General features: G+C 39.3%; 1 protein-coding gene across 1 annotated transcript in view; it reads left to right on the top strand.

Annotated features, from left to right (window-relative positions):
• LOC307046453 (nesprin-2-like) overlaps positions 1 to 19010 on the top strand; it is a gene marked incomplete at its 3' end in the record, with an annotated part of 39081 nt that overhangs the window by 8406 nt on the left and 11665 nt on the right. Inside the window, exons 2-9 of the mRNA XM_079692849.1 lie at positions 1931 to 2057; positions 8686 to 8747; positions 14807 to 14902; positions 15000 to 15077; positions 15352 to 15444; positions 15933 to 16135; positions 16902 to 17101; positions 18743 to 18843. Of these exons, the coding sequence (XP_079548975.1) occupies positions 1970 to 2057; positions 8686 to 8747; positions 14807 to 14902; positions 15000 to 15077; positions 15352 to 15444; positions 15933 to 16135; positions 16902 to 17101; positions 18743 to 18843 (921 nt within the window). The 5' untranslated portion in view covers positions 1931 to 1969. The remainder of the gene's footprint in view (positions 1 to 1930; positions 2058 to 8685; positions 8748 to 14806; positions 14903 to 14999; positions 15078 to 15351; positions 15445 to 15932; positions 16136 to 16901; positions 17102 to 18742; positions 18844 to 19010) is intronic.

The following is a 19010-nucleotide window of genomic DNA, read 5'->3' on the forward strand; positions in this document are numbered from 1 at the left end:
GACTTAGCATTAGTTATTTTGGCGCGAGGAATATACATTGGTATCAAGAAATATAAAGTGATAATGATTTCACCCATATAGCTGAGCCATTAATGGGTCACAGAAGATTTTTCTAAAATGTTTTCACTGCTGAACGCATTAACATATCTCATCACTTCCCATCATACTTTAACGCAGTTCAGAATCTACTGTACTTAGATTTATGTAGATACATCTTGTTATTCTCCGCTTGTTTTTATTGATTTAGAAACCTTATAGCTTTGACCTTTAATGTCTTCATACTTTTCAGCCTCTAGCTAGGAGTTCTGTACTTGGATATACATATTTTGACTTGTTTAGTGCTTCAGGGAGTAAAGCTTCTGGAAGTTGATGAAACATACCACTGTTACATTTGTCCATTTAAATGAGGTCCAACCCTTCTGGCAGTACAGGCAGGTTCAAACAAAACCACGCTTCTATCTGACCTGATCTGACATTTGCTGTGCATATTAGTGAGGCGTTGTGCCACATCACGCTGTTTTATTTTAGCCGCGCTCACCTGTCTGTTCTGCTAACTGTCAGTCATGTTTTTGATCAGCAGGAAGATATTCTAGTCAAAGCAAAGGCACCTGTTATGTTTCCAAAGTGTGATTTCTTAAGGCAGGCGTATTTGGAAAGATGTCTAAATGTCACCTAGTTCTCAGTACTTTTAAATCATTTCCCATGGCAGGACGGAACAAGACAAAACCCAGCGCAACACACAGCACCCGTTATCCACACTCAATGTAAACTGACAGTGTGCCATAGCTCCATAGACTGTATTTATGCTAAACCAAAAAGTACATACAGTGGTCTTTGGCCTGTTTTCATCCAAGTAAATATGTGTAATACTACAGATGTCATTATTATACATCTGATTATCTGCATACTGTTAATCTGAATACATCTGAAAGTGTTGTTTGAATTCAGCTCTTAAAATATGCATCCATAGTCCAGGGCCCAGGAGTTCAAAACTTTTAATCCCTATCTGATCAGATCAGATTTGGATTTTGGGGAGTTCAAAACCAAAAAACAGGATTAGGATCACTTTGATATCCGACCAGATCAGGAAATCCAATCCAAGCTTTAATCTGGATCAAATCTTCAAAACGTGTAGTTCAAACCGACAACACAGGATTGGGATCAGTTTGATCCCAAAAAACTGGATTATCCTGATCCCACCAGAGGGGTGGATTTCCAGTGGATTACCAGAGCAAAATTTCAATATAAATAAGATGGCAAAGTTTGTTAACTGAAATAATACACCATTTTTAGCCTTCATGGCAAATCAATTTTATTTTTCATTTTTTGGTCAGGTTGGTGGTGGCCTATAAATGTTTATGCTCATGAAAGTATCACAACAAAGATTGTCAATCACAAATGTAATTTAGATTAAAGAAAAAATACCTTCAAAAAAAAGTCCATCTGTCATCACCTTTCAAAAGTAATTGCGGACAATAGATGTCTGCAATGTGGTCTCTTGTCTTCTTTGTATTATTTTTCATGTCCACTAGATGGCGATCGGTAGGATTAAAGCACTGATATTCAGGATCTAGTCATCTTGAAAAATCGTAATCTGGATCAGGCTGATCCTATCCTGAATTGCTTTGAACTCCAGGGACAAAATCTGGCCGAATTGTCTGATCCTGGATCACAAAAAATGGGATTTCAAAATCCGATCGGATCTGATTGAGATTAAAGGTTTTGAACTCCTGGGCCCAGGTTTTTAAAATTCCAGATGTGTGAACATATTTTCAAAGCCTTCGATTGTAATTATGGCAACAATTCCATAATGATACAATCAGTCATTATTTATTTCGAGCCTAAACCTTCAAACATAAAGTGAGAGATATGATGATGCTTCACTTTTTACGCTACACTGGACTGCACTAACTTCCACTTTTTCCTTCAGAGTGGTGCCATGCTGCCGGGAGACTGTGGATGATAAAGTATGTCGTCAGACTTCTACTCCAGAGATGAGCTGGTGGAGAGAGGGTTCATCCCCCTGGACATCGACAATGTCCAGATTCTGCTGCAGGGTCAGTGTCTCTCCACTTCTAATCAAAATGACATTATAGTGATTTTATGTAATCAGGTGGATTTAATGTACTTACTACTAAGATTGTACTTCCGTGCTCACGTAGTACAGTACTCACATTTTGTCTCAGTTTTATGATATAACAGCAGCTGTGGGCTTTTATAGATTGGTGATGTACTTCAACAAGCATTCATTGTTTCTGTTCTCTGCAAGAGAAGTCTGAGATCATGCAACTGTAAAAAGAAAAGCCATGTGTCTTGATTTCATTGTTTTATCTTGGTAACTGTGGCAACATAATAACTTGTTAGCCTCAGTTATGCGTCTCTCTCCCGGGGGAGCAGTTTGATGATCATTCTCAGTCCGCTGATGGCTTTGTTCTGTTTCACTTTTGTCACTTTTTTTGAGATCATGCTTTGTTTAATCTGCTGAAACTGAACCCCTGCCCCTAGAGACACATGAGTCATTTCCCCCAGCAAAGAGCAGGAAGAAAGAGGAGATACTAATCACTTTCACTCATTAAGTCACTGTCTCACAGGGCAGTTTAATATTTGAAGCAGGACTGTGATGCTTGAGTGGGGTTCTTCATTTTATTCTCACTGCCTGTACAACATACTGTATGTTTTTTAAACGGTGTGTGTCTGTACGTTTTGACCTCTGGTTATATGAAGCTATGTATTTATATCAATCATTTTTTCACTTGAATGAGAATTTGGACTAATAAGTTATATGGTAAAGATTTAAAAACTCAACACCCAAAGAAACAGGCCCCTCGGGATCTATGGCCTTTCTCCAGTCCTTTACACAAGTTGCTGATTGGCTGTTTGCCTCGGTCGTGGCCATTTTGTGTCCCATTGAAAGAACCAGGCCTTTGTATGAATACCAGACTTCTTCAACGCACACTTAGAACAGACTGCTTGTGTACCGTTAGGAGACTTAACATGGCAACAAATATTTGCAGGAAGATTCTGATTGACCTCCTGTGTCAGTACCTTTGGTTTCGTGGTCGGTTGAGTGGTGGATTATTGAGTCTCGGTTAAATGTTAAAGTTGTCCTCTAGTGACCGTGGCAACGTTGCAGTTCAACTCTGAGTGTGGAAAGGTATCTGTCTCGTAACCTGACAATGTTTCATCTTTTCTTTGAACTTGTCTTAGTTGCACCAGGAATAGATGGCAGCACAGGTTCTGACATGGACATCTCCTTCTATCTTCTCTCAACCTTTCTGTATTTCACTTCTTTGTATTGTCTCTTGTCACTATCCACCTCTCCCCTTATCCCCTCTTGATATAACTACTCTCTGCCCGCATGTCCCACGTTTTCTTGATGTCTATCCTAACTGCTTTTTATCTTTTCGATATTGACTTATTTCAGGTTTTAACACATGACTCCCCACATTTCCTCTTAGAACACATGTTTTATTTGAGCCTTATAAAGCGTTTTTTTAATAAGTTTAAACTTTTCCAGCTGGTAAAATGTGAAAAATGAATGCTCTAAGCTCCCCATGACAAGCAAGCTTATTTAAAAACGACAAAGAAAGTCCTGTTTTTGTTGGTGTATATTTGAAATGCTAATAATGGGGAAATTACAGTAAAGAAAAGCTGATACTGTGTTTGATTGTTTGGTGGATTAAAGTGTCTGCGTCATCAGATTTAGCAGAGATTCTTCCTTTTACTGGGTAACTGAAATCTGGATGTTTTATTTGACGTTTTTTAAATTAAGAACTGTGTCAAATTAGATAGAAAGATGTTTTGTTTTTTTAAGTAGTGGCAATTGTTGTGATATCTCAGGGACACTTTGTGACTCGATAACAATGATAGCCATAAGTAAAGGTCAACATCCATGATAAACACACTAAAAATGACTTTTTCTTATACCTGTATTTCTTGTCGATTTGATTGACTATTTAGATATATAGTGATTAACTAACACTAATGTACAAGGGTTGGGTAAGGTATGTTTTCACAGCATATGACATTTAAATTGGACCCACATTTTCCAGTCAATGTAGCATCAATTACCCAGAAGGCTGCAGGAGATCTAGCTTGATGCAGGTCATGTTTCAGCAGGCCTGACTCCTCTGTGCATCAGATTTTAAAAGAGGAGGAGCCAAGCTGATCCTACCTGCTTGCCTGCAGGCTGGAAATGTAGACTGTTAGCTGTTAGACAGGATTTACTCTCAAACTTATTTTGTATATTTCTTTACATCACCTGAAGTCATGGATCTGCAGCCTTTAGACTCAGTGTGGTAAACCATGTGTTGATTAGACAAAGCAGTTTGCTTTAGATTCACATGCACCACAGTTTGCTGACTGTGAAGCTTTCCCTGCTGCATCAGCAAGAGTGATCCCATCATGGGTAAGTTGTTTATACTTGTCTCTATGAGTCAGACTTATTGGTACGGAACTAACTGTGTAGATCTTTAAAAATACTACAATGCACACTATTATATCACCTTGTGAGAATGTTTACCCCCCAGGTGGTGCATTATAACAGTAGAGATATACAGCTAAGTATTTGATTCTAAGATATATATCTAGAACTAAATCATTTCAGATCATCATAAGCTGATAATAAGTTCTGCTCTGAACCATGATGTGTCAATTTAACGTATCAGTGTTTTTTATCAGCAAATCAATCAGAAGTCAAATACAGACTTCTTTTTCCTTTTGAAATAAAGTTTGTTCTTAGGGCCAGGGCAGGTTTGTACCTGATAAGAAGAACATATGTGTCCTACCAACATGTATTCACTTCGTAAGCCACCAATATCAGTGTAGGGACTTCACAGGTATGTCGATTTGTGGGAACACAAGCCAGTGTTGAAACACAAGTAACAGTCAAAATTATTTGGAAACAAAAAGCTAGAGCTTGGCTCCTCTTCAGAGTCTTTACTTTTGATCAGTTTTGTGTAAAACATGAATTAAGAAAGCATCGCCCTGAAGGCAGAGCTGTGATGTGACATTAAGGAAAGTTCATGTTTGTTCATGTCTGCTTTACAGGGACTCTGGTTTTGCATTACAGTGGGGAAAATCAAGAAATTCAGAAACTTCTAGTACTAAAACAGCTTAATCTGCCTCTTCAACAGAAACATTGTTGGGTCCTGTTTTGGACTCATCTAGAAGGCTACTGAGAAAGTGCAGACCTCCGCCAATTCATCAAAAGTGACAAATGATTTGCATATTCACCCAATAGGTGGATGCGTTCAAAAATCTAATGGGTTCTTCCTTGGACCATGCTTCACACTTCCACAAAGTTACATGAAAATCTGCCACAGTTAACTAAACAGCCTGACACTATTCTAGCTAAAAAGCATGTCCTCTCTTGACTACCAACAAAACATACAGTTAGCGATCATGCTATTAGTTTCTGTTGACTGCTACACAGAAATTAACGATGAGATGGCCAAGTTATCATCTTTCATTTCATTTCAAACCTTTATTTATTCAGGTGTATCCCATTGAGATCATTGATCTCTTTTTCAAGGGAGACCTGCTCAAGTAGGTTCCATGAAACATAAAAACATAAACAGAACACCAACAGCTTCCGATTGAGTAGCATCCAACCAAGCTTTAAAAACATTTAGTGGCACCAGGTTGATCAGTTTCCATTTCAATAGCAGACTATTCCAAGACAGTTGAGCTGCGCATCTAAATGCCATCTTCCCTAAGACAGTCCTAGCAGTTGGCACATTTAATAAAATGTAACCGGCTTTACCGGCTCAGTTGCCCCAATAGTGTCTCGGACCAGAAAGCGCTATAGAGCTCTTAACCTGAAGGCATCAGCCCACCAAACTGTAATGAGGGGGGGGGGGGGGGGGGGGGTTAAGTAGTACAGATAATCCTGCCCTAAGGCCAATTTGGGGCCCATGCAAAGGTCTATGAATCTGATGCTACATTGTCAAAAAACAAATGCTTGTAGAAACCTGCAGAAGTAGAGCTACTGTAGGTAACGTTAACTGTTAGCACAGTCCTGCTTGATTCTGCTACCTCTTTAATCGATATTATTTGCGTTTTCTATTAACATTTGGTATACAACTAGCGATTCCTTTCATGAGCTTATACTGTACAGCTCCATATATTGTACCACTCTGGAACTGACTTAAAGGGCACTCCGGTTACGGTGACCAAATGGGTTTGTTTTTAAAATACATCTTCTTGGCAAACTCTCAAGTGTGTCACACCTCTCCAGTTTCTTCATCATCTTTACTGGCCACTGTGGCCAGACTGGAACTCTTGAAAATGTTTAGGTTGCTCATCTTTTTGGTGGGTTTTGAAGATCAGTGAAAATCAACACCTTCCCCTTCTCCCTCAGTTTTGTCCGATGATACTGTAGCAGATTAACTATGATAAGATGTCTTGGGGGCTCCCTATGTTTAAGATTAGACTGCAAGTGAAGCGAAGCCAGAGGGGGCCTGCTGTTAAAGATATTAAATCAGAAAATAGTCTGTAAACTGCCTGTTGATGCATCTCATAGGACCAGACAGCCTGAGGGAGAGCCGGAGCGCAGCATGGATATGATAGGACTACTAACTTTAAACAAACTAAGAAACTAATCTATCAAAATTCGACTGGAACTCAATATTGCTATATCATTGCTATATTGCTAAATATCAGTATTCAAGATGAGGGACGATGGGGCAATTTAGAAAAAGATAGCTGGTAGCAAGAGTCGGAATACATCGGTGTCGATTGAAAAGATGTCCATAGCTTCTACCTCGAAACTGGTGTTGCTTGTTCTTACTTGAAGTTTTACAGCCATTTGTATACTGAACGACTTCCCAACGTATGGAACAGATTGATTAAAGAAACTACATTGGCTTATTGTATTTGGAGTCAAAGAAGAATTGTGTTGAAGTATAGATCCTCTTGTTGGAAATACTGTATATTGTTATCGATCAGAGATTCTTGAAAAGCTCAAAATATGTGTTATTTTTGTTATTATAAATTAATTATTTGAGGAAAATGAGGACTGGATTATATGTGAGACCCTTCATACTGTCAGTGACCTGGATGACTTCATTGAGCTTTACAATGGTGAGTGGTAGAGCATTTACTTACCAAATCTGTTGTTATTGAAACTGGTTTGTATATTATCCGTAGCCTGTACTGTAGAAAGGTGTTTTATGAATATAATTTATATTACAGTTTCCCTTAAGCATAATCATCAAATTCAATCTAAAATCAAAATAATTGAACCTCGACATCCCTGAGCTGAATGCTTTTTGTCAGAAGATCTCCTTTGTCAGTACACACATTTATACAAATACACATGCATAGATCTAGTGGCCAATCCTGTACACCAAAATATCTACATGTGTGTCAAATACATCTTCAATATCTTGTTGCATACAATACATTTACAATTATATTTCAAATGTATTCTAAGGGTTTTAAAAATGTATTGCAGATCTATAAATGTATGTCAGAAAAGTATTGCAAGCAAGCTGTAGAGAAAAAAAGATTATTAAAAAGTGGGATGCTTGTTTGTTTGATTTATCTGATGGCTACGTGCAGCTCTGCCTGTGCTGAATTACTTTCAGTGGCTTTCATTATTGCACAGAGGCTTTCTGCTTGTTCAGGCAACACTGATCACATACCTCTGTTTGTGATGATCCTGCCTTTGGGTGTTAGTTGCAGTAATAACCTGCCTTTAAAAGGCAAGGTTGTTATATTTGTAAACACCAGACTAATTTCACAATAGCTCTACAAAACTCCTTGACTGCTGTGAGGACTGCACAAACTCTGTTATATCACTGAACACATGTACTATTATACTATTTGCTTTCAACCCTTAAGAACACAAACATAGAGTGTGCTTTGATTTGTGCCGCTATTGGTATTTTATAATCGTGAAGGATCAGTTTAGCTTTAGTCTCTGTTTGTCTCCAGAGTTGTACCACAACATGTACCTGGAAATGCACATTGAGTTTGTAGAACAGTGAAATGTGTGTGCAATGAAGGCTCATTCTTTGTTTTAAATCAGAATGAAGTATGTTCTGGTTAAAGTTGACGGTGTCATGAAATTACATGAGGATTTAGAAAGTTTGTCATTATACTCTAAAATAACAGATATTACTTTGTTGATCTCCTGCCCCTTTGGCGGAAGTTGTTTAAATATAAGCAAATAAAATGTTAAGGTAAATGGATAGTTGGAGCTTTTGGGGTGGGGTAGTAAGAGCTACTACTCCATACTCAGTGCATTACCTAGAGTAAATGACGGTCAGCACACTACCAGCTTGGATAAGTACCTCATATAACCTGATCTCAAAACATCCGAACCACCCCTTTAAGGTTAATGACACATTTTTGTCATTCTTAAAAAGAAACCAACAGTGACTGCATTACATGAAATGCAAATCCTCTGCTGTTGAGTTCTGGTGTTTTTTTTATTTCTGTACATTTTCTTGGGGATAATTGTGTCCAGTTTGCCCATTGACCCTGCTCTCCAGTGAGGTGTTTAGTACCGCAAAAACACTGCTGCTTATAATAAATAATCACAAAAAAGGACTACTCACTCAAGATAATTAGGAATGTATTGCATATAGACTTTAATACCTGAACTACTCGAGTGATCTAGTGTTTGGATGTGAAACTATATATTAAAATTGACATTGTGTGTTTCTTTTTCTTCCGCAGTGGAACAAGAACAGATTCAGAAGAAGACCTTCACTAACTGGGTCAACGCTCAGCTGGCAAAGGTGAGCAAAGTCCTTCAAATCTGTCCTGTCTGAAAGCCGGTATGTTAATGGCGTAGGATGCAATGTAATCATTCTAGATGGGAAATCAGGTCATAAAGATATCACAATGATAGGACAATCACATTTTATGGATAAAACAATATTAACATCCTCTAAGACAGGAAACTGTAGCTCTTCCTACAAAAAATTGATAATTATAACTTATTGGATAACCCAAAAATATCTTGGTTCAGTTTATTTACCACACCCAGTGTGTGAAAAAGCACACGTCCGATCGCAATATCGGACAAGTACATCTTTCCATTGACGTGTCCGACGGGCAAGTGACGTTTTTCGCCCATATTTATTGACAAATTATTAATAAATTCAGTTTACAAAAGGCAGAACTCATTCGCAAATTGTCCGTGTCCGCCATTGTTGTTTGCGACCGCTTTCCTTCTTTGTCATGTATGATTAGGGATGGGGTACCGAGCCCCGGTATTAAGCGGGCCCCGCGGCGGAATTATTAAAGACAGTGGTACCGCTAAGCTCTGACGTTATCTGTGTTTTTATCGGTACTGGAGACATTTAAAACATATATGTCATATGTATTATTGCTGCATAAACATTATATTGCAGTTTTAGTGTCGCCAACTCCGTTTCTAATATGCAATAAGACTTTCCAATCCAGACGAGAGATCTCTCTCCCCCGTCTGTATGTGAGGGGGCGGGGCAGTTTACACACACACACACACACACACACACACACACACACACACACACACACACACACACACACACACACACACACACACACACACACACACACACACACACACACACACACACACGGCAGAGAGAACTAAGCGCTCCAAGGTGTGGTTAAACTTTATCCGTCTCGATGTGGACAATGCTTGTTGCCAAAAATGCAATAAGATTTTAGCGTGTAACCCTCACGGTACGTCCACACAGCAACGTTAAAAAAATCTTGAAGGTGGGCGTATCTGAAGCTTGGGGATTTTTTGCGAGCAACGCAACCAACAACCAATCACATGAATCTCCCGACATACAAAGAAATAGCAATGTTAAAACGGAGTAAACTGGATATAAAATCCCCAAACAGGCGAAAACCTACCAGTTTCACCCACTGTCTCTGCCACCTCCCTCCATGCCTGGTTCCTCCGGTTTGTATCCCGGTAAGTTAATAGGGACTGGTCATAAAGAACCGGGTGATTTGCTACCGCAATAACTAATTTCTCCTCCATTTTTAGGAATATAGAAAATGAACTGCGGTATGTCACTCCCAGCTTGCACGCGGTTTGATTGGCTAGCGCTTGTACTGTCAGATTTGCATAAACGGGATTTGATTGGCTAACGCTTCAAAAGTTGAACATTGCTCAACTTTTGAATCCTGAAAATCCTGGAAATCTTCGCTTTGCTTCCCACAATGCAGTTCGGCGAAAAGTGAGGCAACGTGACGTCACCCCATTCAAAGTGAATGGGTAGAAGCGTTGGAAGATTTGTTAGCGCTGCTATGTGGACAGGCCGTAACAAGAGCACTTTGTCTAAACAACAACACATTATGTCCCGTAATGTTTCACCACAACCTCAATCTTCCTCCAGAAGAACCGTTAGGCCTTTTGCAGCATACCTGTCTGCCCCACCTGTGTTGCTCTGTACCACTGTAGTCTTGCAGTAAATACTTGTATATTATTTGCTTTTTACAGTTCTGTAAGTTCACATTATTTACAATTTGTTTAGTTAATTTACCTTTTTTTTCTCTCAAAAGAACCAATAAGAGTACCGTTAAAGGACCAGATCGATAAGCGGTATTGATAAAAGTAGTAGTACCGTTAAAACGATAAGACGATGTGTGATGCAGTAAAATCTTACCGCTCACTTACGTTAGCGGTGTCGTAAAACCGTGGGAAAATGTAAAATACAATGACGAAGAAGAAGATTCCAGTGGCCCCAAGAGGAAGATTCTTATATAGCATGTTTCTTGCCAAATATGAACAAATAAACAATAAAATGTTACCTTAGTTACAGTAACCCAGATTATTGTATGCTTTATGTTGATATTTAATAATATTTAAGATAGGTGCAGCATGCACAAAGTATAGGACAAGTGAAACATTTATTCGGTAAAGTAAATCATAAATTGGTAAAAGTAAATTGCCAAACTCACTTGTCCATGGACAAGTACTCTCTTTCTTACACTGACACCATAACTGCATGATAACTCAATCTCTACAAAATGTCTACATTTGATATCCTCAATTAACATATTAGGAAAATAACCACACAGCACCACACATTTTATATTGGCTAACTTCTTAAATCAAATGTGTCAGTGGGCAATATTAAATGCTTTGAAAAGCCTCAAAGAGCAAAGGAAATGAAAACAAATTCATACACCTCTTAATGCAACATGTGCAATAACAAAATCAAAAAACACGTCTTTTACAGTACATCTTAAATGGCTTGGATTTGAAAATGTAAGGCAAAACAGTCCATCCCCCAACCCCCCAATCTACCTCCTGACATGATTCAGCAGCAGCTCTCTCTCTGACTTGTGTTGGAGGTCAGCTGTGAGTGTGTTAGTGGAGGACGGTGGGGTGGAGGTGGGGAGCCGTGTTCATAAATATAGCATTGAGGAGCAAGGTTCAAGGCAGACAGACAGACAGCAACAGACGCCGCCACACACACCCCTTCCTTTCACCACCGGCCACACCCCCACATCCCCCCAATCCTCCCGCCGGACATCCACCCTGCTCTGGGCTCACGTTGGGCACACAGGGGACTTTGCCAAAAAATGGAGGGTTGAGATAACAGTAAATGCTTTGGTGGTTGATCACATAAGAGCTCACGTTGTTACATAACCTTGTGTCACTTTGGAAAAACTTAAGTTGTTGACATCCGGCAGTGTTTGTAAGCTAATTATTTTGTGGTGTCGGAAACATAATAATACATTCTTCTGGAGAATGGTTTATATTTAAACTTAAGATTTTCCAAGTAGTTTCAAAGTAAAATAAATATATACAAAAACATAATAGTCCTCAGCCAGCTACAGACAGGGCAGTGTTTTTATTGTGATGTTTTAGTCACCTATTATTATAAAGGGTGTGCATGCATTACTTTATATCATTCATATTTTTCTTTTTAAATATTGATTTGTTGCCTGTTTTATGCAAACTACAAAGCATCATTATCTGGAGAAGATTTCCCATTTACAGAACTTCTCAGAAACAGCTTTGTTTTGAATAGTCCGCCTCATGCTTAAGAGTTTTAACTGAATGGAATTGGAAGGAGCAAGTCATCCTTTAGCTCCGGCCTCATGGACATGGAAAGTTGCATAGATTTCTATCTCAACAGATTTTTGGAAAGATAAATTGTGTCGCAGAAAAGCTTCTTGCACATCTTTGACTTTGAAACGAAATAAACCAATAATCCAAGCAAAGTTATCTGTTCTCTTAGGGCAGGGGTGGGGAACCTTTTTCCTCTCAAGGGCCATTTCAATTTTTTCAAAATCCTCCGAGGGCTGTACAAATTATTGACCTCCGCTTAAAAAAACTAAAATCACAGCCCATTCATTTGGCCTTTCTGTCATGCTGTGCAAAGAAAAAGCAACCTCTTAATCCAGATATCTCACCATGACTCGCGCACTCATGCACGTGCACGGTTGTGGCATGACCACCAAAACAGAAAGATATGGACACAAGATGTGAGCAAATGTATTTAGTTTCCTATCCATGTGGACATGATTTAAGTGGGGGAGGACCTAATCTCCTCTACAGGGGTCCTGGGGGCATGCTCCAGAAGATTTTTTTTTTTATGTTGAAGTTAAAAGCATAAATCTGGTGCACTTTGAGAGCAACATGAAGAGATCTATGGATACATCTCTCAACACCCATATGAAACAGAACTGTAAGCAAATGTATTTTTCTTTATGGATATTTTACAAATCACTCCCCTTTCAAACTGTATTCTTGTTTATTAATAACAACTTTATTTTACTGTCATATAGTATTTTATACATGTTTACTTTATTCTCTTATTTTTTTATAATAACTATAATGATCATATAAAGATGTGCCTTTACCTCAGTGGTTGTAGAAAAAGCTTCTTCTATTCGTTAGCATAGCTAGCTAACCAGATGCTAATAACAACTAAGTAATTGACTGTATGATCAGTATGACAGATGAACAGATCGCCACTGGGCTTTCAACTAAAGACACAGCCACGCAACAACTGAGGCATGTGTACGGCTCCTTATGGGTAGGCTATTGCCCTTTTTGGAAGTGCCGGAGCGGTGTTCTGGTGCTCTCCGTCAGCACTACACCTCTGTCAGACGAGACATAATTACCACGTTATGACACGTTAGGCCCGTGTTGTGTTCAAGGACCCTGACCTTGGCCAGGAAAAACAGGCACTCGCTTGTTTCATTTTTTTGCGGTCTAGATTTCTTTCATTTTTTTAACTTTTTGCGTGTGTTTATAAATCACCTCGAGGGCCGTGCCAAATGGTCTCGCGGGCCGTGTACGGCCCGGGGGCCGGAGGTTCCCCACCCCTGTCTTAGGGGCAAAAAAACTCCATTAATTACACATCAATTCCAACCGCGATATGCCCCATCTCAAGGTCCCATTTAATGAAGATGTTACAGCGCAAACAAGCCAATACAGTTGATCAGCTGAGTGCAATTACCCATGAGGCAGAGTATGAATGTTGCCTCTGTGCCAAGAGCACAGTAAACAAAACAAAGTCAGAATGAAAAAGTATTTCAGACGGTAAGCTACAGGTCCTAATTTACAAGGTGCAGAAGCATTCCTCAAAACTTCAGGCAAAGAAGTTAAACATGACAGAGAGAAACCATATTTAGGATTTCATAAGGGGTTTGTAGCAGAGAATGTTATCTGAACACACTCATTTCAATGAATACGTGTGTTGCTATTAGTGATGATCTTTGTGAATTTCCTTTTTTTCCAATAAGGCTCATTTGTTTGGGCAGGTTTTGCTCCATTCATATAATCTTATTTAAATATTTGAATCGAACACGAGCACCACAACGCTTTTTGATTCGGAGTTGGGGTACGTTTCACCTGTAGTGGCTCTAACACTAACTAGGGCTGTACCAGAATATCCGAATATTCGGTCGTTGGCCTACTATTCGGTTTTCAATTGAAATCTCCAATATCAACGTAAGAGCTTGTGCCTCTTCAGGAGGTGCTAACACTTAACCATAAACGTTATCCTTTTACTTTCTCCGTCTTTATATTATATGTAGATATTACTTTTCTCCGTTAATCTCCGCTCCTTTTCTCCGTCACGTTGTTTCCATAGCAACAACAACTTCCTGTCAACAGCGCTAACTCTCCTTCAAAATAAAAGCATGTCCATACAAAATAGGAAGCCAAGCCAAATTACACTTAAGACATATATACAACTGCAACGAAAGTAACAAACACAATGCAATATCCTTTTCAATTTCAAAGAACACAAATTGGGTTACATTAACAAATAACTATAAAACAACAATACTGTAGGACAGTGGTTCTCAAACTTGTCCTGTCATTCCCCACTTTGAACAGGTGGGCCTTTTCAAGCCCCACCTGTTCCTCATCGCTCCAATAAAATGGTAGGCCAAGCTTAAAATTGTCAAATGTATCATTCTATAACAGGGGTCCGCCGTTGTGAGTCTCCGGCTGTAACAATCCACTACCGCCCGCGAGGACCCAGGTTCGATTCCGGCCTGAGGTCCAAAACTACCCACCTATCACATCTCTGCGCCCCACCAGTGGGGCGCGCCCCCCACACTTTAAGAAACGCTGCTGTAGGATAACAAAATGAATGCCTTGAATAAACCGAAATACACGTGTTGAAGCCCCCCGCGCATGCCGAATATTCGCTGCTGATTACTATCAAATATCCGGAGCCCGAAAAATGGTATTCGGGACAGCCCTAATACTAACACAGTTCATTTGTTTCTTGTGCAGGTTTAGCATTCCTTTTGTACATTTTCTCCAAAGTAAAACATATAATATGAATAAAATAAACATGTGTGTGATTGTGTTTGGTGACAGCGGGTGCCACCATGCATGATCGTGGATCTGTTCAACGATTTCCGAGACGGCTCCAAGCTGTTGGACCTGCTGGAGGTGATGAGCGGTCAGCGCATGGTGAGTAACTCTCCGTTCAACACTCAACATGTTTTCAGCATCGTCGGACAGTTTGAACGAACCCACTGACTGACCGACTCTCTGGTTGTGTTTGCAGAGTCGGGAGAGAGGCCGGGGAATGTTTCAGCACAGGAGCAACATCGAGAAGGCCCTTTTATTTCTGAAGATGAAATCGGTAAATGACACACTAAGTCTGTTAGCCAAATGCAATCATCAACCATATAAGGATGTTTCAACTGTTGTCGTTAACAAAACCAGAAGGATGATGCGTTTTGGAAACACATTTTCCCATAAAAATCTTACTAGTTATACAGTTACGGGTCTAAATGTGGCTCGCATTGTTTGTAAGAAATAATGAGATTACTACATTTCTACAATTATGTCTTTCTTTTGTATGTATCAATTGACCCTTTGTGGAAGTTTGCAAAATATTTCTGTTTTGTTCCCAGATCAAACTAGTCAACATAAACATTCCTGACATCATTGATGGTAAACCGTCCATTATCCTGGGCCTCATATGGACGATCATTCTCCAGTATCATGTGAGTTACATTTGGTATCTTTTTTGTAGTTGTCTTCATATTTCTTTGAGTTTTTCCCTTTGTTTAGTTTTTTCCCACTCACAATAATAAAACCTTATGTAAGCCTGCATGAATATGTAACAGTTGTTTTCCTATTGTCTGTGTTCTATAATAAATATATTTTGGATATCATTATTAGATTTGTGCAGATTTCTTAGTTTTACAAAATGTTTCTACTTTTGATCAACATGCTCCAATTAAGCACATTCATTTAAACTTAACACCAGAAACAGGGGATATGTGTAAGCCATAGGATTTTTGTGTATTCTTCATGATTTTAAGTTTCCTCTGTTTCTGAAAAGATAATGATTTCCCTTCTTTTTTTTCTTGATTTTTTGTCACCTTTTGAAGGTATTTGCTACTGTTTTACACCTTTTTTAAACGTCTACAAATGTCCCATACATAAATGCATAAAATAATGAACAGAAACTGTGTGTTGGTTTTCTTAGATCGAGGAGTTGGCCAGCAGCCTCTCGTTCAATTCCCGTCAGTCGTCCATGGAGTCCCTGGTCAGTCTGGACTCGCGCTCCACGCTGTCGAACCGCTCGGCCAGCAGCAGTCCGGTTCCTCTCAGAGGCTCGCCGCTGCACCGGCGCTTCAGGGTCTCTGCCAAGAAGGCCCTGCTGCTCTGGGTCCGGGAACAGTGCCACAAGTAAGCATCCAGTCAACTGAATGCTATAAAGGAACACATATGCCCTTATATGTGCTGTGTAGATAAGGTAACACTGATATTAATCGACTTCATACAGCTGTAGGGCTGATGGATCATCACACGTCATGACCATCAAACTTTTGAAACTGCCAGCTCTGGGATAAAGACCAAAACCTAATCAGGGCTTTCTTATTTCGGCTTGGCATATACTGCCTGCCAAAATCTGTTCACATACTTTCCTACATTGGATTTAACAGCGTTTATGTTACATATTACATTCCAGCATTTATTTATAGATATTGAGATATTATAAAATCGCTGTGCTGACTTAATGCCATTTCTAAATGTTGTTCTTTTAAGAAAATCTATAAAATAGTTTTGAAAATGGCTTTCGGGCGTTGCCTTCATATCTTTTATCCTAGTATCTAGATTTGAGCTTGTCTGTACTTGATCTTAAAAGATCTTATCTATGAATCTATTGATCTTATCTATGAACGTCTTAAGATAAATGTCAGACATTTTTTCTCTCTTTTGTTTGTCAATAAAAGTGTTTTACCTGTAAAACAGATAGAAAAAAAGTTTGATAAGCTAAAAAAAGGTTTTCCAGCATTATTTTAAAAAGTGTTTGTTGTGGTAATGCTCTTTGTGGCCACCAGAGGCGGAAATATTTGGACCACGAGTTAGTAGAAGAAATGCTTGCTTCTGTACCATTTGTAAATATGTCGAGCAGCAACAGACCCTCTGAAAGACAACCTTTTTCCCTCAGAGCTGGCTGTTCAATAAATGTGAAAGACTTCAAAGCCAGCTGGAGGAGTGGGGTGGTGTTCCTGGCGATCCAGTATGCTCTGCGGCCCGACCTGGTGGATCTGTCCAAAGCCAGAACCAGGAGCAACAAGCAGAACCTTGAGGAGGCCTTCCGCATCGCAGAGAAAGAGCTGAAGATCCCCCGACTGCTGGACCCTGACGGTTGGTCATTCAGCTCTACTGCACTCAGGGAACATCATGGGAACATGTTAAGATATTATAAGCACTAAAGTCTCTCGACTCCATCAGACATGTTCCTGTATGGTCATTGTACAAGACTTATTTTTGTAGTACTAGAAGAGGAATACTACTGCCAATAATGATAGATGACACATTTTGGATGTAGCCTAATTGTTATTTTGACACAAATGGAAATGGTTATAAAGTAACAAAAATAATTATAATTTGACATACAAAATAAATCTTATATTTACCTGCTTACATGACCTTAAAGGGGACCTATCATGCAAAATCCACTTTTTCATGTCTTGTATACATCAACATGTGTCCCCTCTGTGGAAAGAGCTTCTGAAAGTTTCAGGAAAAAAGATTCTCTCTCTTTTTGTCCTGATCCATTTATATAAAAACCTGTCTGAAAATGAGCTGATCAGATTTTGGCCATTTTATGATGTCATAACAATTGTTTGGCTTGTGTAACCATTAGCCAATCACCAACCAAGGTAACCCCCCACCCCCCCTCCTTATCACCTGAATCCCCTCCTAGAGCACCATTGTGTTCTTTTTAACCAAATATCTCTCAGAGGGGCATGGGGAGGGGCTCCTTATTTTCATCTAAAGTAACAGACAGAGAATCAGCACTTTTGAAACAGGGCTGAAACAGAGGGGATTATGGGATGCTACAATGATCTGTTGGGTATTTTGAGCCCAACACTTCAGAGACATGTTTTGTATATATCTGAGACCTATAATATATTGATTAAAAACAGTATAATAGCAGACCTTTAAGTAAATATGACGTATGCGCGTGGAGGCTGAAGTTTTGCAAAAACTTCGATGATTTATTAGCTCATACTGTCACTGGTATTTCTTCTGGCTGCTAATGCTTCCAGAGGTACATTTTTATTTACAATATATGTGCACTTGAACAAACTTGGGAACCTACCAAGCCTTATTTTTATTATTATTGATAATGTTTTTTTTAATTCTCAGTAAAAAACTCTCATCTATTCCCAACTTTTTCAATTGCAGTACATTTCAAGAGGCTTTCTTTCAATACTTTCTTTGCAGCTTGTCATGTGAATGCTAATGCAGGAATATTCGTTTCATAACACGATAACCATAACTTGCTTTGTGATTTACTGACCACGCACAGTCACTTAACCTCTGTACCTTGCTTTATTCACTCATTTCAAACAAATCTCTGTTCCTGTCTTTTGTTCATGCAAAATGATTCATCGGCTTTGTCGCTTGCCATTCCTGTGTTGCAGTAATTCATGTGTTGCCATGTGAATCTTTGTGAATGTGTGTGTTGATGAGTTTTGTGACAGAGCCATGCCCAGCTAGCCTGAGGGCAAGTGGGACGTCGATCTGACAGTCTGCTGACTCGCCTCCTGTTTGTTTCTGTGTCTTCTATAAAACCCTCCTCCCTTATTTTCACTCTGTCTGTTAGTTTGTTAGCAGACTTTGATCAGCCTAATGTTTTTTAGACAGAAGCTGCACCTCCATTCTTCAGATTCCAGTATTAAACTTCACCTGCCTCAGGAGCTAACGAGCTAATGTGCTAGTGTAAGCTTTTTGAAAGTAGAGTGAGTGTGATCATGGAGGATTGTGATTTGGATGCAGATGTGGACGTTCGAGACCCTGATGAGAAGTCCATCATGACCTACGTGGCTCAGTTCCTGCAGTACTCTAAAGACCTCCCAGCGGCAGAGGAAGAAATGCAGGTGTGTAACACTAAATTATTTTCTAGACAAACATCATTATTTAACACTGCGGGAAGTTTTACAATCAGAATAGCTTCTATTTTGACAACCAGCTCAGGCAGAGTTAAAGGCGTTGTTAAATATGTTCTCAGGTATGTAAGCGCTGCTGGCCAATGTCAACAATTAAG

Source organism: Notothenia rossii (genome assembly GCF_949606895.1).
Source record: "Notothenia rossii genome assembly, chromosome: 7".
Classification (NCBI taxonomy): Eukaryota; Metazoa; Chordata; class Actinopteri; order Perciformes; family Nototheniidae; genus Notothenia; species Notothenia rossii.